We start from the raw sequence: 22,317 nt of genomic DNA, 5'->3' as shown, positions 1-22,317 counted from the left end.
GTGACAAAGTTATAAAGGTCTAACGATTCAAGATAATGGTGATTAAAAACGCAGTTTTCATTGAGGTTTGAGCAATTCAAAAGAGCAACACAATTTTTTGTCAACACTCATGACGGCACCGTAATTGTTGAACTCTCCACAATAATTGGGCGCCAGAAAGACTGTTACCAACTTCCTTCTGTTGAAAAACTCGTAGCCGTCTTCCACAACCATGTGGCCTCTGACGATCAAGTCCATGTTAAATTTGTTCAAGAAATGATCGACGTGTTTCTTGCCAAAGCAATAGGAAACACCACGATCATTCTTGGGCCAATGTGTCTCCGAGAAAGACTTCAACTTCGGGTCTGGATCAGACCACAACAAGTCTGCCAACAAACCTTTGTCGGGGATATCGGTGGGCCTCTGGATCTGTTCAATTTGTTTGAGATCACGTAACTCCGGTGACAAACCTCCATGAATTGTGAAAATCTTGTCATTAATGGAAGCTGCAATGGGTAAACTGTTGAACACATCTATAAAATTTTTCCACAACTTCAGGCTTCCTGAAATGAGGGGCAATCTTCTCTTACATTCATCGTAGAAACCATAAATCTTGGTGATATTGGCCGACTCGTGATTGCCTCGCAACATGAAAAAGTTCTCTGGATACTTAATCTTGTAGCACAACAAAAGCAAGATGGTTTCCAAAGATTTGTAGCCTCTGTCCACGTAGTCACCCAAGAACAAATAGTTCGTATCAGGAGGATGTCCACAAGAGTTGAAAATTCTGATAAGATCATGATACTGACCATGGATATCGCCAACGATTTTGACTGGAGGGGATAACTTCAACATGGTGGGTTGGTCCAAAAAGATAGATCTCGACTTGGCAGTGATGTGTTTGATCTCATCAGCTGTCAAAGGTAGCTTGTCACGAGAGGATCTAGACTTGAAAGCTGTGCTAGATCTTCTATGACCGACATTCAACAAACGTTCAATGATACTGTCCAAATCGAAGTCAACTCTTCTTGAGGTGGGGATCAAAGGAGGAGACGATGGAGCGGAAGATATAGAGGTCTTCGAAACCAATTTGCGGCCAAGTTCGCTGAACTTAGGGATGGCTTGTGAGTCGTTCGTCTTCACAGCTTTCCTAGCCTTGGCTGTATCAGTCGAGCTTGAAGAAATGCTCGAGGACAGACTAGACAGCTCCTGGATAGGATCTAAGTTATCTGGCGATTGCAAAAAGCCGCCCTTCACATTAACAGGCAGGTTGGAAGATACCAGAGAGATCAGGCTCTCATCTTTGGTCTCACCGCCGTTTGTGAACACAGACAAGGCGTTCAGGCTTTCCATGCTGGACGACGAGTTGAAGGACTGGTATGACGAGGGCGCCAACCATTCCTTAGGGGAGCGTGCACTAGAGTTCCCGTTGAGCGCTGTCGCCACGGAAATGTCGACCTCAATGTTTATATCATCACGAGGAGTCAAGGGCTTTCTGGAGCCCGACGTGAAAGATCCGTTGGAAGCACGAGGGATATTCTTTGGCCCAACTGAAGGAGTGACGTTGGAGTTGTTGTTGGGGTAAGGGGCGTTTTTAATCTGCTTATCTTGAAAAGAAAAACTCTTCAAACTTTGGTCTAAAAGTTCACTACCGTTTCCGGTAGGCCGTGATAGCGGGGGCACGGTGTCATCCTGGTCCAAGTCTTGAGCTTCGAAGGTAGGAGCACCGTTCAGTGTAGCTGGGCTATTCGGTAGGGGGTCATTTTTGGACGGGCTATTTCCCATAACTTGGATGGTTGGGTACTTGAAAAAAGTTGGTGGGCCCGCGGGGAAGTTTGTGTCTGGTTTTTAAAAAAGTGAAAGGTACGAAAGGGCAAGCCTTAAAGTGTAGGGGTAATTTGGTGTTTTGCGAGGTTGGGAAATTTTAGATGGAGGAGGGAGGAAATTAATGGGTTATTTAGAGGTGCGGGTCGTGCGCGCCGCCGTTTTCTTAGCACCGTGGCACAAAAAAATTTCTGGCTGTGGCAGGAATCCAGATTAAGTGGCACCGCGATAAGCCTGTCAAAAAGATCTGCCCACCGTCTGTCTGGGGCAACGTTTGAAATGAGAAAAAATATTAGAAAAATAGAATGCGCAAAAATGGCGCCTTCTTATACTTTGACGCGGTCAGGGGGCGTCGTGATCTCGTTTCTTTTGTCCACGTTCCTCTAATCGGATCTCGTTTTCTGTCCATGTGACGTGAGACCTTTTGCGCTGTCGGTCCCGATTCCAGATGCAGCCAGCCCTGTGCAACAACCCGTTAACATGAAGGTTGCCATGAAAAGTGGCGCCGGTTTGTCAACGAGCTTGACCAGCATGGCGGAAAGTTGCTCAGGAATTGTAAGATTTTACGGTACTTAAAAAAAAAAATTGTTTTGTTTTCAGTTCTTGACACATTTAGTGTGGGGACGTGGCTGTATAGGGATTTCGCAACCTTTCTGCCTTCCAGCCCTTTTGTACGAATAGGGGTCCCAAAATTAGAACAATCTGTTGCACTAACTACCAAATTATGAGCCTCCTAAGGTAAATTTATAGCACACGGGTAAGCTTCTGAAACTCTGCCCGGCCTCTACAATCAACACAACCAGTTTAATCTCTACCCTCACAGCTTACACAACGTCATCACCGTAAAGTCCCTCGATTTCCCCTAAATCGGTAACACTGGAATTCATTAAGCTTGCTAGCAGAGCCGAGCCTAGTCTCCATACCTTGGGGTCAACATGACCATCCGACCTTCCATGACGGCAATCGGGCTGGTTACCAGAACACCATTGTTTTGATTTATTCTCTCGTTTTGTTCGATTTCGTGACCATTCCTTTCCCAACAACCCTTTTGTTTACTTGGCTCTCTCGAAGTTTGCCTATACATAGCCCGCCAAGGCTATGTCGAGCCCTTGAACAAACTATCTGAAGAACGCGAGGAATGATGAAAGCAATTGCAGAGAAGGAGGATGCTGGTAAAAATATTAAGGTAACGCTATATCTGGTGAAATTCTAAAGAACTTGTTAGAGATGTGGGACGTGTATCGCTTGCCTAGAGTACAGTATATGCCATGTATGCATAGGCGGGGCATCCTTGGCGAGGAACTGTGAGCCAAACAAAAGAACCCATTCCTGAGGGCACGTATTTTGTTTCTCCGTATCTTAGTGGGGAATACCTGATGCACTCTGAATCATTCAGCATATCATCGACCGAGGCATCTAACTTTAAAAGGAATCACCACAGAAAGCTACATTACTTGCAACCGCATGATTGCATGATGAATATGCATATTTACGCTATCCAGACTTTCCGTAAATGTACTAGTAGAGCAAGCACCATTGAGGTCCCCAATGCCCCACTTGAATCGCGTCATTTCTATTTTGCAGCCAAACTCTCAGCCAGCACAAAATGCCGTTTTGCAGTTCCAATGAAAATTCTCAAATCATAAATTCATTTCCCAAAAACTCACCAATTGAGGTCTCTCGCTTTTAATTGCTTTTTTGTGGAACCTCTGGTAGTAGTGATCGTCGTAGTATCGCGAATTCTGATACTCCATGTTCCGCAACCTTACCAGAATGGCATCCTCAATCAAGTCGGCTGGCTGCCTCATCATCGGGGACGAGGTACTCAATGGTAAGATCCTAGACACAAACTCCTTTGAGTTTGCCAAATTCTGCTTCAAAGAGTTGTCAATTCCAGTGAAGAAGACCATTGTCTGTGGAGACGACCAGGACGATATCATCCGCTCCTTGAAGACTCTCACGGATGAAAACTGCGACTTTATTGTCACTTCTGGAGGCATTGGATCTACTCATGACGACATTACGTATGATGCTTTAGCTGCTGCCTTCAGGGTACCATGCACATTGGACAAAGAGACCGTCCAAAGGATGCAATCTATACGAGGTCTGTATTTGGCTGGATTGAAAGAAGATGAGTTGAATGCTTTTTACAGAATGGCAACGTTGCCTCAACCCTCCGGCGACACGAAAGTGCTGAAGCTCTTCATCGACGACTCCCTATGGGTACCTATAGTCGGTCTCAATGATAAGGTGTTCGTGTTGCCCGGTGTTCCACAACTATTTAAGCGTTTGCTTATAGGACTAGGCGATTCAGTGAAGCCTCGTTGTGTTTCGCAAGAGTACACCCGCTTCTTTGTCAAAACTAGAAGAGGAGAGCTGAGCATTGCACCCTTCTTAGGTGAAATGCAGAAAAGATGTGACGCTTCCTTCAACAAGAAGGTGAAAATCGGTTCGTATCCTCACTTTGACTGGAAAATCGTTACTGTGAGTATAATTGGCGACAAATCTGTTCCTGAGCTGGACTTACGGAAGGTCGTCGACGAGGTCAGGAAGAACGTGGAAGGTGAAGAAATCACTGCAGCAGAGGAAGACCACCTCACCACATGTTCACCGCCTCATGTCTAGTTTCCTCAATAAGTAGATACTATTAGATATATACCCGTCATGCTTGGAAGCACGATCCCATCTATGCCAACTTCTCCGTAAGTGCCTTCTTGACAGCCTCAACAGCCTCCTCAACACCTTCTGGCTTGTCACCCATACCTTGCACAATGTTGCCTCTGCCACCAGCCTTACCACCAATGTGGGCAATGGCAACCTTGGCCACCTCATTGGCATCAACACCCTTGCTGATAGCCTCGTCGGAGATGTAACAACCATGTGCAACCTTGTCGTCCGTACCAGTGATGAGGTAGAGAGACTTGTCCTTGTTCTCCTTCTTTATAAGGTTGAATGCCTCGGTAATGGCCTTGGCATTAGCGCTAATTGGAACATGGGCCACGAGGAAAGCAGCTTTCAGCTTCTCCTCATCCTTCAACCAATCTTTGACAACAGCCAAAGTCTTCTTGGATTCCTCCTTCTGCTTGGCCTTCAAGTTGTCCTTGATAGATTTGTCCAACTTGGTGAACTTCTCGTTAAGCTTCAGCTTGTCGACAACTGAGATCGACAACTTCTTCAAGGCAACACCGAGTTCCTTGGCCTTCTGCTCCTTGTCTGGACCAAATGGCAAGTTTGCGGCAGCATCCAACTCAGCACCAAAATCTCTGGCGATCTGCTGAACACGATGGGCATCATGGCCAGTGACAGCGACGATTCTTCTAGTACCCTTAGCGATACCGGACTCCTCAATGATCACCAAATCCTTGATTTCAGAGGTCTTGGCAACATGGGTACCACCGCAAAGCTCGATGGAGTATTTGTGCCATTCCTTGTTCTCTGGCTCGCTGACCAATGTAGAAACGGGAACACCGATGGAAACGACTCTGACTGGGTCTGGGTAGACTTCACCGAAAACAGCTCTAAGACCGTTGATCAGCTTAGCAACGGTCAAGCTCACGTCCTCAGCAAAGACCTCCATGTTAGCCTTGATGTTCTCATTGGAAATTCTTTCGACCTCCTCGACTTCCTTAAGGGTCAATGCCTGCTTGTTGCTGAAGTCGAATCTCAACTTCTCAGCAGCTACCAAGGAGCCCTTCTGGTCAACGCTGTCACCCAAGACCTCTCTCAAAGCGAAGTTCAACACGTGAGTACCTGTGTGGTTGTTTCTGATGGGCCATCTTCTCAATTCGTCGTAGGTGGCGATGACCTTGTCACCGACTTTAAGAGTACCTTCACTCAAGGTACCGGTGTGCAAAACGTAACCGGCGTAGGATTGAACGTTGTCGACGTGGAATTCGGCACTGCCATCAATGACCAAGGAACCAGTGTCGAACTCCTGGCCACCTTGCTCAGCATAGAATGGGGTCTTGTCCAAAAGGATACCGAACTGCTGGCCAGTTTTGTCGATGGAGTCGACAAAAGAAGAGCCGTCGTAGAAAGCGAGAATCTTGGACTTGGTGTTTTCCAAACCAAACTTGTAGTGGTCGTCAGTTTTAGGGACAGCATCGTTGCCATCCAACTCAGACAATGCATGGACATCCAACTTGATCAAATCAGCGCCGGTCTTGGAACCAGAAGCCTTGGAAGCCTCTCTGGATTCCTCCTTGGCCTTCTCGAAAGCTTCCTCGTCAATCTTCAAGCCAGCCTCCTCAGCCATCAATCTGGTCAAATCAACTGGGAAACCATAGGTGTCGTACAATCTCCATACATCCTTACCAGACAATGTCTGCTCTGGAGTCTTAGAGGCAATGATAGCGTACTGTTCAAACAACTTCTCACCTCTGTCCAAGGTCTTGGCGAAGGACAACTCCTCCTCAACCAAGATCTCCTTAAGTTCGTCCTTATGAGAAGCAATTTCTGGGAAAATCTGAGAGTTCTCCTCGATGACGACATCAACAAGCTGCTCGAAAAAGTGGCCAATTGGGTAGTTCATGTACTTTCTAACGTAACGAGAGCCTCTTCTCAAGATTCTTCTCAAGACGTAACCTCTACCCTCATTGTTAGGAACACCACCATCGGTGATAGCGAAGGTTAGCGTTCTCACGTGGTCAGCAATGACTCTGTAAGCGGTATCAATACCATCAACGTCATCGGAACCAAACTTACCAGTGTATGGTCTGACACCAGTGATACCACGGATCTTCTCGAATAGAGGGCTGAAGACATCAGTATCGTAGTTAGAGAACTTGGACTGCAAGATGGAGACCAATCTCTCGAAACCCATACCGGTGTCAATGTGCTTGTTAGGCAATGGCCTAAGAGACGAGTCGGCCTCTCTGTTGTACTGAATGAACACGACGTTCCAGACCTCCAACACATTGGGGTCGTCCATGTTCACCAAGTGAGCGGCGTTTCTTCCACCAATTCTGTCGTAGTGGATCTCAGAACATGGACCACATGGACCTTGGTCACCCATTTCCCAGAAGTTGTCAGAAGCGTCACCTGGCAAGATGTGGTCCTCGGCCACACCGACATCCAACCAGAACTGCTTGGCTTCTAGGTCTGGCTGCAAGCCGTTTTTCTCGTCACCCTCAAAGTAAGTCACGTACAAACGGTCTTTTTCCAACTTGAAGACCTCAGTCAACAATTCCCAAGACCACTCGATAGCCTCCTTCTTGAAGTAGTCACCAAAAGACCAGTTACCCAACATCTCGAAAAAGGTGTGGTGATAAGAGTCCTTTCCGACGTCATCCAAGTCATTGTGCTTACCACCGGCTCTAATACACTTTTGGGAGTTAGCAGCTCTCTTCAAGCTGCCAAAATCAGACGAGGTGTCGACAGTTCCAAGGAAAATTGGCTTGTACTGGTTCATACCAGCGTTGGCGAACAACAAGGAAGGATCATTGTGAGGAACGACAGATGAGGAAGGCACGAAAGTGTGCTGCTTGCCTTTGAAAAAATCCAAAAAGGTCTGTCTAACTGTGCTAGCGGGCCAGGTTGTCATGGTGAGCTTGCGAGTTAGGGTCTTTAGCATGGAGATCTGGCGTATTGAAGAAATTTCTCATGTGTAATTTGGTGTACGGGTGTATGGGATGCAAGGCTGAAATACCCAATGGGTTCAGGGGTTCGTGAAAGGGTAAATCAAATGAAGTGGTGGAAACGCCGAAGGACACGATTTCACCACTCCCGATCGACGAAGTTTGGCTTTGTTATAGCGTAGTGAATCATTGCATGCGATGGCTGCGAAAAAGTTACTGATAGACGATCAAGGTTTGGAGCCTGTGTTTATCTGAAATTATCGAAGTCATTATCTTTTGTTGTTCCTAGTTGTCGAATTCTCCAAGTTCGATTGTTGACAATTTCAGAAATGCTATGAACCTTAAGTTCTTGTTTGTGACTCAGACCGCGTAGCATAGACCAAAGATCTCATGTCAATCCTACTATTAAAACCCGAGCGGAGAAAGATAGCAAATTCTACGCTTTCTCATTATCCAAAATGAAGGTTAGTGTAAGTCTATTGGACTCATGGGTGAACTAGCCGATGATCAAAAGTATGCAGCTGCGAATACATTCACTTGCAGTGTTCGAAGCATAGTGGGTGGGGAAGGTTCACCTTCGCTACATTCCTCTTATCATTTTGAGCACTCAGATATCTCAATCAGTCACATGTATTTTGACGAATCGTCTTCAACATGATAACAGCATTGCCCCATCGAATTAGCCGCAGCGCTTATGAATCAATTGTGATACTTTAATGAGAGCAAAAAGCTAAATCTGCATTTGCGATACATTCTACGATTCTAAAACGTCTCGCTTATGATGCCACACTTGAAATAGCAAGCTTACTCTAAATCATAAACGACAGCATTGTTAAATATCAATATTTTGGAACTCCTTCTTTGTTCCTCATCGGCAATTCCTTTGCATTTAGTCGATAACGGTTTCTGGAGAAGCGCTTGTTCGAGAGCCACCTGCATACGGTTGGATGCCTTTACCGTTTTGGGCGATCAAATTGCTCGTACTATGGTTCTAATCTCTCATCTTTAACCTGGCCCTGGGATCTTCATATCATGGTCTAGCTTCTTTTCCACTCCAGCATCCAACATGATTCTAATAAACGAAGTCAAGTACGCTTGCATGGAGTGTATCAGAGGACATCGTTCCTCGATGTGCCGGCATCATCAAAGGCCGCTACTACAGGTTAGGCTGAAGGGGAGACCAAATGTGGGACATGGCAACAAAAACCATAGAATCGCTGTCTTCGCTGAAGAAATTGCATCTCTGCCCGAGCCAGAGGATGGCGACAGCTGCAGAGATTTCCCCGTTGTGATTTTAAAAGCTTCCGACAAACAAGTAATTGATCTTCTGAACGGTCAGATTCTAGGGCCTTACAGTGAGGCCGCCAAGGACATGTACAATACGAAACCTGTAATTCGCTCCGACAGCTTTATCAACTCATCGTCGTGCTGTTCTAAGGGTGCCTCCAAAGTGAGTAAACAGTGTTCCTGCAACAAATCTAATGTTTCCAAGACAAAGATTCTCAAATCTTACTTCGACAAACATAAGAGCAAGGATGTTCTGGTCAAGAAGGAGCCACATGTAATTCCAGCAAAGCTGAGCTGTTGCAGCTCGAAAAAGCAGGCCAATGGAAATGCCCAGAACGAGAACGGTTACTCGGCGAACCTCTTTGCAAACCCGTATTACGCGGGACAATGGAATAATGCAACACAACCACAGCAAAGCTATAACATGTCGTTTCCACAGATGCCTCAAGGGTATCCTCCACTACAAAACAAGCTCCCTCAAACGCAAGTGTACCCAGATACATTCCAAGCACAACCTCAATCTCAGCAAGACATGTTCCACAATTTCGCTGCAAGCAACACAGGAGAAATATTCGAGGTGGTCAATGTACCCTCTTGCTCTATTCTGGGAACTTGTCGGTGTACAGCAGATTGCAAGTGTCCAGGCTGTGTTGAACACAACAATGCCCCAAGCCACAGTCTGAAATACAGCTTGAATCCCTTAGAAACGATGCTCAGTACGGCTCAAACTTGATTCTTACGCTGAAGGAGCAGAAAACCACCGAACAAAGACAAACACAGCCTACGTTACCGCCAGTATCGTTTCCTAAAGACTTCGATACCTACGCTAATTTCCTTCGTCAAATTATCGGCGAATCACAAGATGTCCAAGAGGTTCAGAATGGAAATGAGCCTGAGCAAGTGCCTAACGAGGAGCAGGCGTGTGAATGTCCTGACGAGGCATGCTTCTGTACTAATTGTGAAGCACACGGCATAATTGATGGCTACAGACTAGACGACATTTTCAATTCCCGCACAGTTGATCAAACAACCAAGACAGAGCCATTAGACCGAACGTCGTTTGAATCAAAGAGATCATCGATTGAACCCAGCACTTCCGTGCTGTCTCTCAGCTCAAACACATCGACGTTAGGCAAGAGAACCTAAAACTTCCCCTTGTACATAAAAGGGCCTTGAGGGCTCGCTAATGTTAATGCAATTTCATGAGAATAACGTAACTTTTCTACAATTCTACAGGCTGAAGCACTCCACTTATTACCAGCATGCGTCGAACTTCGGAGTGTGCAAAACTCGGGGTTTTGCGTGCATCAACATCTGAGACAGCTACAACCCAAAAATGGCGTGACCTGCACATGCCGCGATGGGGAGCAATGCTCATGGAACCTTCTAGCAATTCCATCATCTTCCATAGATAAATGTACCTTAGGTCGCTTCACGCAGGGTTGACTTATCAGAAATAAATATACAGCGTCACGTCCGGACAAGCTTCCAAAGTCTTCCACAGCACAGTCCACGCACCAAGAGTCTGCAATTGCTAGCCTACTATGGCATCCTACAATTCTGAGGAGTCAGGCCTGACAAGAGATAACGACATACAGGTCATCAACAGAGATGAACCTTACCAGCCTACAGGTGATGAGTATCACGAGAATGTCGTGTCTCCTTCGTTCCCATCTTTAGACCTCCCCACCCCCAATGGCACTCATAATCACCTCTTCGATGACCTCGACAATAATCAGACCAAAGAAGACGGTAACTTTCCACCTTCCCTTTCACCATTGACGGAATTCGTAAATACTCACGGAGATCATATCATCAATGGAGAGAACGAAGACCGTAACGGTAATGCCGGGATCTTGACCAGGTTGAACACAAGCAATAACTACATACCACCAATGCCGGCCCTTTCGGAATCGGTTTTGCCAGCTGCCCAGCCCAGCTCTCAGCTCCCACGAGCTACATGCCTAATAATTATGCTAATACCAATCGCAACCAGTTGATGATCACGGGGAAGAAGAAGAAGGAGGCCTCTGGCCCAAAGGTCAAACCAGCCTTCGTCATGAAAGTTTGGTCAATGGTCAATGACCCAGAAAATCAAGAATATATCCGGTGGAACGATGACGGTTTGACGTTTCAAGTGTACCATCGCGAGGAGTTCATGAAGAGTATTCTCCCCAAGTACTTCAAGCATAATAATTTTGCATCGTTCGTCCGCCAGCTTAACATGTACGGCTGGCATAAGGTTCAAGACATCAGCAGTGGCCTGATGGCCAAGGAAGCCAAAAATGCCGAGGAGGTGTGGCAGTTCAAGAATCCATACTTCGTCAGAGGTAGAGAGGATCTTCTCGATAATATTGTGCGTAATAAGTCTGGTACGCAAGAAGAAGTTTCGGAACCTAATATTAATCTCCAGCTTCTTGTCACTGAGCTTGACCAAATCAAAATGAATCAGTTGGCTATAATCGAGGATATGAGGCGAATCCGGAAAGACAATCAAACCTTATGGACCGAAAGTTTCGCTACCAGAGAGAAGCATCAGAAGCAATCGCACACCATCGATAAGATCATGAAGTTTCTTGCTGCAGTTTACGGTAACTCTGCTGGAAAGATCTTTGAGGTTGAAAATGGTAATTTTGATTCTAACTACGGTGTGCCCGCGCTCTATCAGGGAAATCAGCCTGCTCGACCATCCTACAACAACACCGCTCCAATCCTGAAATCTCGTTTGATGTTGATGGATCAAGAGCATTCGGCAACTCCCTCCACCGATGCTAGCTCGACGGCTGGACCCTCTAAGAGACCGTCGGTGGCTGGAAGCAAAGATGGGTCTATCGAGGAGATTGTGAGAAACGACCATATTACGCCTCACGATCCCTCTGCCAATGTCAACAAAATATACCAGCAAATCATGAATCAAGAACCAGGCCTGAATTCACCAAGACAATACTTCCCGAACTTCAAAGCCCAAACATAGGGCCTAGTACGCCATCTCAGCAGTTTTCAAAGTTGAATTCTGGTGAACCTAATGGTGACATGTTGCTGGGTCTTGAACAAAACATCTTCAAACAGGGCCAAGCTTTGCTGCAAGTCCAGGACTGGATCCAGGCTTTGGCAAACAGGCAACAGCAACAACAGCACCAATTGCAACAGCAGAAGAGCAACAACCTGCTGCCTGTTGCTAATCCTGATCTCGATGACTTTGATGTCAACGAGTTCCTCAACAGCTCCAACTCCGTTCCTCCGTCGCAAGATCAGCCCGATCCGGCACTTGATGTTGGGGAGGATAACGACAAGAAGCGTCATATCGAGGAGGTTGTTGACAATGAGCCACGTTCCAAACGCACCAGAACACGCAGCAAGCGTTAATCTACTTCAATTACATAGCTATGGGTATAACGGATTTATATAGAGTACGATTCCTTTTAAATAAAATCGTCATACACGTTGGGTATTTATTTTCTAGTAAATGCAAATGCAACATCTCCATCATCGTCGCTCTCATCGTCAGGTCTCAATGTAAGTGTGGTTGGTTCCCTCGATGTAGTCAGGAATGAAAATGGCATATCTTCCCCATCATCTGACTCCTCTCCGACGAATAGTTGAGACTCTTGAGGCTGATAGCCCTTGACCTCTTTCATTTCTCGCTCGAACTCACTTGCAAGACGCCCTTCACTTCAATATTCCTCTGAGGAGCGTAGTCCTCAAAATGTATGCTATTATCGTGGTCTTCCAAGGGAATGAAAGTTCTCGTGACGTTTTTGGGAACAGATCCTGCTTTTTTGAAGTTCTTAAAGTTCTTGCGACCTTTATAGTCGGGTCTTGCCTCAATTCTGTCTTTTTTCTTTCGAACAACGAGATCCACTTCTTCAACAATGACTAACTTATCTAGCTTTTCATTCACATTCTCATCAAACTCATCAAGCCCAAGCTCCTTCTTCACCACATCATCAGCTTGCTTCTTCGTCGAAAGAACCGCATCCGCAAGAGATACTCTAGGAACGACTTTCTCTCGCAGCTTGGCAGGTTCTGCTTTCTGTTTCTTTGCTTCTTGCTCGATGATGGAGTCCAGAGGTCGCTTGTTAAGCTCCCCAGAGGCTTCAATGCTTTGTGTGGCGGATTCGGTGTCTTCTTCGTCAATTCTCACCTCTCCGTCAGACTTGGAAGGCACTGTAGTCTTCGGAGGCTCTGAAGTTGATACTTTTTCCAACTTGCTATTCGCGTGGTCATCATTGACTAATTGACTTTGCTGAGCCAGTGGAGCAGGATTAACTTCAACATGATCCGAAACCTCTGGCTCGGAAGCAGGCGTTGACTGCTTTTGGCTGAACAGGAAGAAGTCAGTGTCGCCAACCTTCTCAAGTTTCCGTCTTTTCTTACGTTGAGACAACCGTAGGTCACCCACTTGGGATTCACGTTTGACATTAGGAGTGAATGGCCGGAGATGTGATGTGGACTTAGTCACCACAGCATTCCAAAGAACATCAGTGTTGTTCAGGCGTTCCATTAAGAAGTCCACCTTTTCATCATTCTCAACGTGAAAAACAAAGGGGCAATTGCATTTCTCAAAGTTGCTTCAACGGTCTCCTGAGTATCGGCGCCTAGCATGGTAGGCTCGCATCCTAGACACCTGATCCACTCTTGTAACCTGCCTACTTGCTTGGTGACAGGGCCATGGCATATGAAGCAATTTATACCAGATAGCAAGCTCCTTCTGTTTGTATCAGGGAAGACAAAATTTCTTTCAGATTTGGAGTAGATATACTCGTCCTTGATATCCAACAACCAGTCTTCCACCTTCTGTGGCTCTTCTCTGATAGCCTCTACCCAATTTTCAGAAACAACAGGTAGTGCCCTCAGCAAGGCGATTCTTAGGTTGAAGTCGTTCAAGTCAATCAAGGTCAAGTAGTGTGATGCCAGAAGCGGATCTGAAACCAATCTCACATCGTTGCCACTGTCGTATAGACTCCTAATGTTGCCAGGTAGAGGTGATTCCATCAACTCGCCATCATAGGACATTTTCTTCGAGAAAGCCACCACATTCACATCACGCCATTGAAGACGAAGCTGTATGCGATCAGACTTGTTGGCATTGACTCTGAGTAGAAGGTCATCTTCAGTAAACTGCTCTGTGATGGGTTCAGCTTCTTTGGAAGGAATCTTGTAGACCGTTCCGTTAACTGTAGTCGTGCAAATGGATTCAAAGGTAATCGAAAGCGGTGTTTGTGAGGTACTGTTGAGTTCCTGGCTTCCTATGTGAATCGTGATGTACTTCTTGGGTACCTTAAGATCACCGATGTGGAGACAGTCTTCCAGAGACTTGTACTCGTTGGCCCTGCCAATCTTTGTGGACAGATCTCGTCGAAGAGGTTTTGAAAAGACTATTGTTAGTAATTCATAGGGACATTTTGATCATGTACATACCCTCTCCGTTGTATATTAGACTGAGTACCCACATAGTGGTAGTTGACTACATGATGCGCGAACATGGTGATAAAGTACTATTCTATGATACACAGTTATGCCTTGGACCTCGCAAGCTTGCCCATTCTGTTTTCTTTGAGAGCGGTGTTGACAGCGTCTTCGTCGGCCAACTCGAGCAAAGCAGTAGCGAAAGCATCCTCGCTGACCTCGGCCTCGGCTTCCTCAGGAGCCAGCTCGAGAACATCGTCTTCGTTATATATTTTATCGGTGTAAAAGAGGGGCAACACAGGAGACTTGTCGGTCTTGATTCCCACAGTCACCAACTCGTCTTGCTCAAACTCTTTGAGAATGGCGTGCAAGTTCTCGAGCAACTCCTCTTGGGTGAAATGCTTATTGAGGGCACCGAGCTTGAAGTGAGCGGTGGTACCCATTGGAGGTAAGTATGGTGCAGATTGCAAAACCTTTTCGATCTGACTCTGAAGCTTTTTGATCGAGAGTTCCTTTGGCAGGTTTGATTCGTACGGTCTGATTTGAACTGGGAATTTGGTCTTCTGGTTATCGTACATGATCTTACCCAAAACGTTGGGAAGCGATGACAAGATAGCATCGTCAGTGACGAACAAGTCGTACTCCTTGTACAACTCACGACGCTTTTCGTATGGGTGGTAGATTGTCTTGAGCTGCTTCAACGTGAGAATCTTGCTCAAGGTTGGGATGTTGGCAGCCTCAACCTTCTCCAAGTCTTCATTAGTCTGGATGAATGTGTCTCTGACAAGAAAGCATGTCTTGATGTCGTTCTTGACGTTCAAATATGGCTTTGGGATGGAGATGAGCTTCGCCTTGAAAGCAGGCTTCTTGCTGAAATATTTCTTTTTCTGCACCTCCAAGTAGACATTCTTGTCCTCATCATCTTCATCGTCATCAAACAATTGCGACTTCTCTGAGATTTCCTTCTGACGATCTAAGAACTTAGAGAGTTCAGTGAGTGCTGCGGTTGCCTGCTTCTTGGAGACATAGCCGTACTCTTTCACCTCATCTTTCAGTTGGCTTTTGGTGGCTTTCTTAGGACTTTGAGCAACCTTTTGCTTTTTAGCAGCAGGCTCGCCGCCCTGCTTTTTTGATCTTGTTTTGGCCATTGGTGGTGATGAGATCGTAGTCTTCTCATCTCTAAAAAAAATCGCTCTATGCGATGCCTCTGCAGGACAGGAGTGGTCCCAACCCCATACTCCACCATAAAACACCTAATATCTTGACCATCCAGAGATATGAATGTGGCCAAATTAAATTGATTTAATTCATTGGTGGCATTGCAGTTTTAGGAAGTGGCGGCGTCCGCTTGGATTTCTGATTACGCACAGAGTCAACCACAATGGCAGGTACGCCGTTATCGATATTTTCAAAAAGCACTTCTGGCTGCTGCTTGATGTCAAGGAGTTCGCCCTCTTCTTCATCACTTTCGTCCTCTTGGTAGCGTCTCACATGCGAGCTGTCGAAGCCGCCAAATCGGTCCCAAAGCAAATGCGAAAGTTCATCTGGCGAATAGATTGCCTTTTCATTTGGACCTTCTTCCACTTTGTTATAATCATCCCACTCACTCTGTGGAGAGAGGGAGGCAGAATAAGGAACCTCCGACTGCCTTCTTCCAGCGGAAGCTCTAGGAACTGGGTATCTTCAGCCTTGAGAGTCCAGTTCTCGTCCTCAAGAAGCCGCAGATGATTGTCCTTTAGACTGAAGCTTATGTTAAGCCCCTTCTCTATATTCGACGAAAGGTAGTCTCTCACATAAATCGCAAGAGCCATGGTGCCACAGATGATGATGTACCTCTCGAACTTGGGGAGCGAGATAAGCTCAACCTGGAGACTTTGAGCGGCGAGCAAGTCCACAAGCGGCTGGGGATTATTCTTTAAAGATTCAGGAAGCCTTGAGACTATAAGAGTGTTTGTCGGCTTGCGTGGCATGAAGAATATGTGAATAGATTAGTGAGCCAAGTTCGTCTTTGATATTGGACTGCATGATTTGTGGGCGCTAGCATAGCCCTACTGAGTTTGGAGCATGGAAGGGGGACTTAGATGTGGAGGCTATGATATTGGGGCGAAGTTTTGAGATCTTTTCTTTTTTTAAAAAAAAAGCATTTGTCTTGATCTCAAATAGTTTTGTTAGTGATGGTGATCTATGGGATTTTGCAGCCAAACACCGAGGAAGCGTAGATTGATGAATGTTAAGGAAGTATAAATCAATTGTATCAATTTGATCATTGATTTTTCCTAGAAACACGAAAAAGTGAGCTTTTAGATGATTTGAGTTTATTGATATACCATGTCCTCGAATGTGCTTCATCAAGCGTGTGACTGATCCTCCAAGTATACACTTCTCGAATCTATAACCCACCGATGACGATTCATAACTTACAGAAGTATCGAACAAATGAATGTACTATTTACTTTTAAGTCTTAGCTTCCTCGAGCCCTTCCACCACTCACATGATGCCAAATGGAAGGTGATCGTGCATCCGTAAGCCACAGAGACCGATTTTTCTGAAGTATGTGTTATGCGCCTCGTAGTAGTTTCTGAAGATGATACTGCCGGTGTTGGGCCTGCCAAAGTCGTCAGTAATGCAGTGTGGATTGGTCCCGGAGAAGCAATTGACCACCTCGCTATTTGACGGATGTGTTTCGCTTCCAGTAACATTCACATAGATCTGATTTTGGAATTGCGTAAACTCGTCAAGAAAGTTGGAGCTAGTTGAAGGTACTTGCGTAACTAGATCGCCCTTGTGGATCACCCTGAGAAACTTGCGATCATACGAACCGTGATTCACTGGTAGGTAGCTTCCGAGGACATAGTCGGCCCAGGTAGTAAAATCACTATTTCCAACAAGAGGTTGGCCCATGGTCACTAAGGAAAGCTTATCGAACCCGAGATCGAGGAAATGAAGGGCTAATAGAAGGGCCACAGAGCCTCCCATTGAGTGTCCCACAATAACGAGCTCGTAGTCTTCCGTCGAGGCAGAAGTAAGCTCTTTCTTGAGCTTTTTGTGGATAGCTTGAAGGGTATTCTCGTAATAAGCAGCAAACCCCTCGTGGATCTTGCACTTCTCACCGCAATACGGTAGGTGTTTGTGGAGGTTGCGATAGGGCACCATGTCCACTCTTATATCAGCAAGGACGTCATTAAGCGATCTTGTTCCCCTCAAGGATACCACGATGGTCTTCTTTCTGTTCAGAGAAATGGATGGTTTCTCGTAGTTAAAGATGTCTGAATATGTGGTTGCGATGTATCCGCATACAGCGTCATCGAAGTACCACTGATGGACCAAGGTCATATTGGGGAAGCGTTTGGAGCAGTCGAGTGCACAATCAAACGGATCATCGATCTTATGGAACTTGTCTATGCAATAGGATATGTCAATAAGATGTGCATAAGTGAACATGTTGCGGTGGATAATTGGATCTATGGGCTGAGGTGTGTTGACATCGGAAGTATCCGGCGTTAATGCCGGAGGAAATAGCACTGGGATCCAGCTCCAGGGTATTCTCATAGTGTTGACATGTAGGTGGTTTAGATTCGAGAAGTCCGAAATGTGGGGTCTAACGGTGATGACCTTCGCGGTTTTTTGGGTTTGATATTGTTTAGAGTACCTTCCATAAGAAACGGAATGCGAGAGCGAGGAGCACACCGATTAAGACAGACTCACAGAATTCAATCAATTTTTTGAAAGGCAGCCTTTTCGAGAGTATTGAGTATGTTGTGAGGCTTATCACAGATAGCGATATCATGGTAGGCCACGGCCACCGTAGAAAGGTAAGAGGGCCAAAGATACTTGACGATTTGAATTCCACAATCAAGGAATTGATCTGGCCATGGAGATCTGAGAAATGACCTTCAAGTTGCAGCTTCAGTGAAACCATGAGACCATCGAATTCCTCGATATTCTGCTCTAGCGCAAGATGTCTATCTTCGATCTGAGATATGGAGTACTCAAAATGGGAATTCAAATTGTTTATTGCCTCGTCGATCATCAGCAGCAATCTTGTACCCTGCAATTCGAAATACTGCTCAAAGTCAAATTCAATGCCCCTGATGCGATGGTGGAATTCGGTGGATAGTTGTAAGTTGGAATCAAGTAAGCCATGAAGACCCAGTTCTTTAGATTCCATATCACTTATCAGATCCTTAAGACTTCTGATAGTGGAAACAATACTGTACATGTCATTGAAAACCGTTGTTTGTAAATCGACCCACCGCATCGAAACTTCTGCAAACATTTCGGCTTCTCGGTCATGTTGGGCTTGAGCCACTTCGAGCAGAGACGAAGCTTTCTCCGACATTAAATGGAGTTTTGCGTGCGTGCCATTGGCCGTTGTCTCCGCGTGTTGTTGTATTTCATCAAACATGTTGAGCATTCTTTCTCTGAATATCGCTGCATCGGTCTCCCATTCCTTTCTTTCTCGACTAGCTCTCGCAATCATCAGCTTAAATTCTTCAAACAAGATGGAAAAATAAGAATGAACTTCCTTTTGGTGCTCCTCGACATCGCGAGATCTCTCATAAGATGCTTCATAAAACGCTGCATAATCCCTCGTGATATTGTTGAAAAGATTCAAAACATGTTCCTTAAAAAACGGCATAGCTTCCTCGTGGCATATAGTTTTAATCTTTCGGTAATTTCCCAGATACGTGGTCCAGAATTGAGAAGTCTTCCTAAGATCTTGGACACATTGGTGAAATTCAGCGTCCAGTTGCAACAGTTTACACGAGTCAGGATAATCCACTCCAGCGTCTTGAAACTCACAAATCGAGAGCAGAACGGCCAGCCTTTTTCTCATATTAGGACTAAGGCCCTCCACCCCACCTGAGGCACACTCTTCAATGACATCTTCAAGCGCTCTATGGGCACATTGAGACAAAATCACCTCCGTAGTAAGTTTCTCCGGAGTCTCGTGTTCCAAGAAAAAGCCGGCAGCAACGAAATTGAAAAAGAAGAAAAGAACGATCATGTTGCCTTAATAGTTCTCTTCCGATCTTCTCAACAGGGTGCATGTTTCATCAGAGTTTCAAGTAGTCCTCCTATATACTAGTGACAGAAAAGACAGAAAAGACGGAGAAGCCTATCAGCTCTCATTCCACATTCGATAGCTTGACTGAGATAATATGTAATTCTTGTTCCAAAGGAATACCTTCTCGCGTTTGCAGCCATTATCCACACAATGGGGATCACAACAAGTAAGCCCCGTCACTTCCATATAAAAGTATAACAGTTTTCTAGGATTTATTTCATTATCAAAAAAAATCGGCAAATTCATCTTTCGTTCACAATAACCTTTTTTCTCAATTATATATCATCACCGTTGATCCTTCCTCTCGACTAGCATATTTCACCAATGCGCACTAACTTAACGGTTTTCAACATCTCAACGTTTTGATGTCCAGACTCACCGGTTCCAGCCGTCTTCTCAGGCAGTTGGCTAACAAAAAGGAATCGGCCTTCCGTTTTACGCCGAATTTCCAGTTAGGTGATAGAAGACCCGAGGTTCTTGAAGCTATGATACCCGATAGACCAGATGTTTCAGATAGTCCAGTTTTACGGACGGCTGTTGTCAAGCCAGAAGACGTGTGTGACTTGGTGATCCAGCCTTCATTTAACGATCTTATTGTTACTGCATTCGCTGAAGGCTGCCACTTTTCTGGAGACCAGGATTACACGCTCACTTCGACGTCCTCGGTGAAAGGCTCCAAGCTTTGGTACGCCAATATCGCCAAGGAGTGGATGGCTGATTTTGAGGAGCTTCTACCTAACATAGAAGAGTTGAAAGAGGTTTCAGTGGAGGAGAGAAAGCTTGCATCCTCGTTTATTGATGAAGTTTCAAGAGCTCTTATAGCGGAAGCGTTTGCCAAAAGTCTGATTCTGTCCTACGCTGATTTACAGGAATTTGTAGCAAGCGTGCTGCAATACACTAGTCTTGAATGCACTGTGGAGTTTCTTCTTTCCCAAACTGCTTTCATCTCGGACGTGACTAACTTTGAACTCGTGGTTGGATATCTCAAACAAAACTTGGGTGCATTGGGCAGACAAAAACTCCCGGAGTTTGTTGATCTTATGATGGCCTTCGCCACCGAAGATAGTGTTCACAGAGTTCCTATTGCAGACTCCTTAATCCGTGAGCATATACTCGATTTGCACCCAGAACTTCTCGTTGAGCTTCCGCCCCATATTGTTAGCCAACTTGCTGACTTTGCAATTGCTAGAGATAGCCTCGACGATGCTAAAGAACTGATGAGTTTTTTGGTGACAGAACACAGAATGGCTCCTGCCAAACACACATTCGAACTGTTCATGGCTAAGTACTGTGTTGATGCTAGACGCAACGACAAGAACAAAGAGCAAGTTTTGAAAGACCTCACGTGCATCAAACCAATCTTGCATTTTTATGGCCTTAGCGCCGACTCGTTCGAGTTGCTATTGTCTCGGGTCATTGACAATTCATATGATTTGGCACATTTCGTGCGTTTGGCCCAGAAGAACTCGGCCGAGCTTGTCGCCGAATACACCGAACAAATTCTCCTCCGCTTACGCTACATTCACAAAAAGAGCCACAAGAGCGACATCAATAAAGCGGTGGAGACTACACAGTTTATGAGGCTCTTGGTGCATGACAATAAGGTCAAGATCGATGAACGGCTTGCATCGGTTTTGCGTCTGATTTGCAACGAGCACAAAATCGCTTACGACGAGCTTAAATTTTCCAACACATCGACCTAAATAAGTCCGAGAGCCAGAACATTTAATAAAATTACCTTTGGCGCAGGGTCTCTTATTCTCAGGGTTCTACCGGTTGTGGCTCGCGCGATTATTCGTCAGCCGTGTGGCTCAAGGACAGGATTTTGCAATCGTATTGCGTTATCACAATCAGGAGCTCCCAAGTCCAAGGACTCCACACCGGTAATGGAATATATATTGTAGCGTCTTTGCACACTATCTCTACTTGGACCAAAAACAGCAATGGGTAACTACTGGAAAGTCGCCGGTTCTGAAGTGAACGACCAACTCTATGTCAACGACCTCAAGGAGCAATACAGCTCCGGCAAGCTCGCTGATGCCAGTGAAGTTGAAACAGAGATCTCCAAAGTGAAATACCCCGAGTTTCTTCATAAAACAGAAGCAGAAGAAGCCGGTCTTTACAACAACCATGCCAACCCAGACCATGTCAAAAACGACAAGGGCCATTTGGGTGACCCCACCTTCAAGAACCTTTTCAAGGCTGGCCTGAAGTTCGAGAAGTTCGACTTGTCTCCCAACTTGGGTACCGAGATTGACGGAATCCAGCTCAGTGAATTGGATGACGCTGGAAAGAACGATTTGGCTTTATTCTTGGAGACCAGAGGCCTTGCAGTGTTCAGAAATCAGGATTTCAGAGACAAGGGTCCCGCTTTTGCCAAAAACTTTGGTAAGTACTTTGGTCCTTTGCACATTCATCCTGTTGCTTATTCTGCCAAAGACCACCCAGAGTTGTTTGTTACTTTCAGAAAGGCCGGTGGTCCATCCAGATGGGACCTGCAATTCAAGCACCAGACTGATGGTATCAGATGGCACTCTGATGTGAGTTTCGAGGAATACCCCTCCTCTTTCTCTTTCTTCGTTGCTTTGGAAGCTCCACCCTCTGGTGGTGACACTGTGTTTGTGGACTTGAGAGAAGCTTACAACAGATTGTCTCCACCATTGCAGAAGTTTTTCGAAACCTTGACCGCTGTCCACTCCAATGAATACCAGCAAAAGGGCGCTGCTCTCAGAAGTCAATTGGCCAAGGTCAAGAAGGTTTCTTACTCCGAACATCCTTTGGTGAGAACGCACCCAGTCACCGGACAAAAGAGTTTATTCTTCTCCAGAGGTTTCATCCAGAAGATTAAGGGCGTGAAGGAGTCCGAATCTGCCTTCATCTTAAATTTCTTGGAGGACCACTGTCTTAACAACCCAGAAATTCAAGTGAGAGCCAACCACAGGGGAACTGATTCCAGATCTGTGATCGCATGGGACAACAGATTTTTGGCTCACACTGCTACCTTGGATTTCCTTAACCACGAGACCACCGCTCGTCACCACTACAGAGTCACAGTTCTTGGTGAGAAGCCTTACTTGGAAGAGAAGAAGGTTGAGGATTCTGACTCCGATGGTGAGGACAAGCACCCAAGAGCCTACTAAAAATTGTTGATATAGTTTCTATTAAATGCCAGA

The 22,317-nt window shown here is 45.6% G+C and overlaps 10 protein-coding genes across 10 annotated transcripts; 5 read left to right on the top strand and 5 right to left on the bottom strand. All coding sequences in view use genetic code 12, as the record gives it.

The window, feature by feature from the left end:
- Nucleotides 1-57: 57 nt before the first annotated feature.
- Nucleotides 58-1,764, bottom strand: SAL6 (Sal6p; the record flags this gene model as incomplete). The annotated part of the gene is made up of 1 exon (XM_025481697.1): nt 58-1,764. The coding sequence occupies one exon, from the start codon at nt 1,762-1,764 to the stop codon at nt 58-60; it is 1,707 nt and encodes a 568-aa protein (XP_025336315.1).
- A 1,791-nt stretch (nt 1,765-3,555) lies between these two features.
- On the top strand, nt 3,556-4,428 carry CXQ87_003213 (uncharacterized protein; the record flags this gene model as incomplete). Its single annotated transcript, XM_025481696.1, has 1 exon — nt 3,556-4,428. One exon carries the CDS (start codon nt 3,556-3,558, stop codon nt 4,426-4,428), a length of 873 nt encoding a protein of 290 aa, XP_025336314.1.
- Nucleotides 4,429-4,489: 61 nt separating this feature from the next.
- On the bottom strand, nt 4,490-7,345 carry ALA1 (alanine--tRNA ligase; the record flags this gene model as incomplete). The annotated part of the gene is made up of 1 exon (XM_025481695.1): nt 4,490-7,345. One exon carries the CDS (start codon nt 7,343-7,345, stop codon nt 4,490-4,492), a length of 2,856 nt encoding a protein of 951 aa, XP_025336313.1.
- Nucleotides 7,346-8,445: 1,100 nt separating this feature from the next.
- CXQ87_003211 (copper fist DNA-binding domain-containing protein) lies at nt 8,446-9,812 on the top strand (the record flags this gene model as incomplete). The annotated part of the gene is made up of 2 exons (XM_025481694.1): nt 8,446-9,252; nt 9,339-9,812. The coding sequence occupies 2 exons, from the start codon at nt 8,446-8,448 to the stop codon at nt 9,810-9,812; spliced, it is 1,281 nt and encodes a 426-aa protein (XP_025336312.1).
- A 398-nt stretch (nt 9,813-10,210) lies between these two features.
- On the top strand, nt 10,211-12,032 carry CTA8 (stress-responsive transcription factor; the record flags this gene model as incomplete). Its single annotated transcript, XM_025481693.1, has 3 exons — nt 10,211-10,582; nt 10,606-11,550; nt 11,607-12,032. 3 exons carry the CDS (start codon nt 10,211-10,213, stop codon nt 12,030-12,032), a joined length of 1,743 nt encoding a protein of 580 aa, XP_025336311.1.
- An 86-nt stretch (nt 12,033-12,118) lies between these two features.
- Nucleotides 12,119-15,223, bottom strand: CXQ87_003209 (ribosomal L1 domain-containing protein; the record flags this gene model as incomplete). The annotated part of the gene is made up of 4 exons (XM_025481692.1): nt 12,119-12,310; nt 12,331-13,194; nt 13,245-13,998; nt 14,196-15,223. The coding sequence occupies 4 exons, from the start codon at nt 15,221-15,223 to the stop codon at nt 12,119-12,121; spliced, it is 2,838 nt and encodes a 945-aa protein (XP_025336310.1).
- A 154-nt stretch (nt 15,224-15,377) lies between these two features.
- Nucleotides 15,378-16,045, bottom strand: RCN1 (Rcn1p; the record flags this gene model as incomplete). The annotated part of the gene is made up of 2 exons (XM_025481691.1): nt 15,378-15,681; nt 15,714-16,045. The coding sequence occupies 2 exons, from the start codon at nt 16,043-16,045 to the stop codon at nt 15,378-15,380; spliced, it is 636 nt and encodes a 211-aa protein (XP_025336309.1).
- Nucleotides 16,046-16,563: 518 nt separating this feature from the next.
- On the bottom strand, nt 16,564-19,084 carry CXQ87_003207 (uncharacterized protein; the record flags this gene model as incomplete). The annotated part of the gene is made up of 2 exons (XM_025481690.1): nt 16,564-17,597; nt 17,908-19,084. The coding sequence occupies 2 exons, from the start codon at nt 19,082-19,084 to the stop codon at nt 16,564-16,566; spliced, it is 2,211 nt and encodes a 736-aa protein (XP_025336308.1).
- A 425-nt stretch (nt 19,085-19,509) lies between these two features.
- CXQ87_003206 (uncharacterized protein) lies at nt 19,510-20,847 on the top strand (the record flags this gene model as incomplete). The annotated part of the gene is made up of 1 exon (XM_025481689.1): nt 19,510-20,847. One exon carries the CDS (start codon nt 19,510-19,512, stop codon nt 20,845-20,847), a length of 1,338 nt encoding a protein of 445 aa, XP_025336307.1.
- A 240-nt stretch (nt 20,848-21,087) lies between these two features.
- Nucleotides 21,088-22,284, top strand: CXQ87_003205 (TauD/TfdA dioxygenase family protein; the record flags this gene model as incomplete). Its single annotated transcript, XM_025481688.1, has 1 exon — nt 21,088-22,284. The coding sequence occupies one exon, from the start codon at nt 21,088-21,090 to the stop codon at nt 22,282-22,284; it is 1,197 nt and encodes a 398-aa protein (XP_025336306.1).
- Between the last annotated feature and the right edge of the window lie 33 nt (nt 22,285-22,317).

Source organism: Candidozyma duobushaemuli (assembly GCF_002926085.2).
Source record: "Candidozyma duobushaemuli strain B09383 chromosome Unknown C_B09383, whole genome shotgun sequence".
Classification (NCBI taxonomy): domain Eukaryota; kingdom Fungi; phylum Ascomycota; class Pichiomycetes; order Serinales; family Metschnikowiaceae; genus Candidozyma; species Candidozyma duobushaemuli.
Note: the sequence above shows the minus strand (reverse complement) of the source record. Positions and strands in the feature narration are given on the sequence as shown.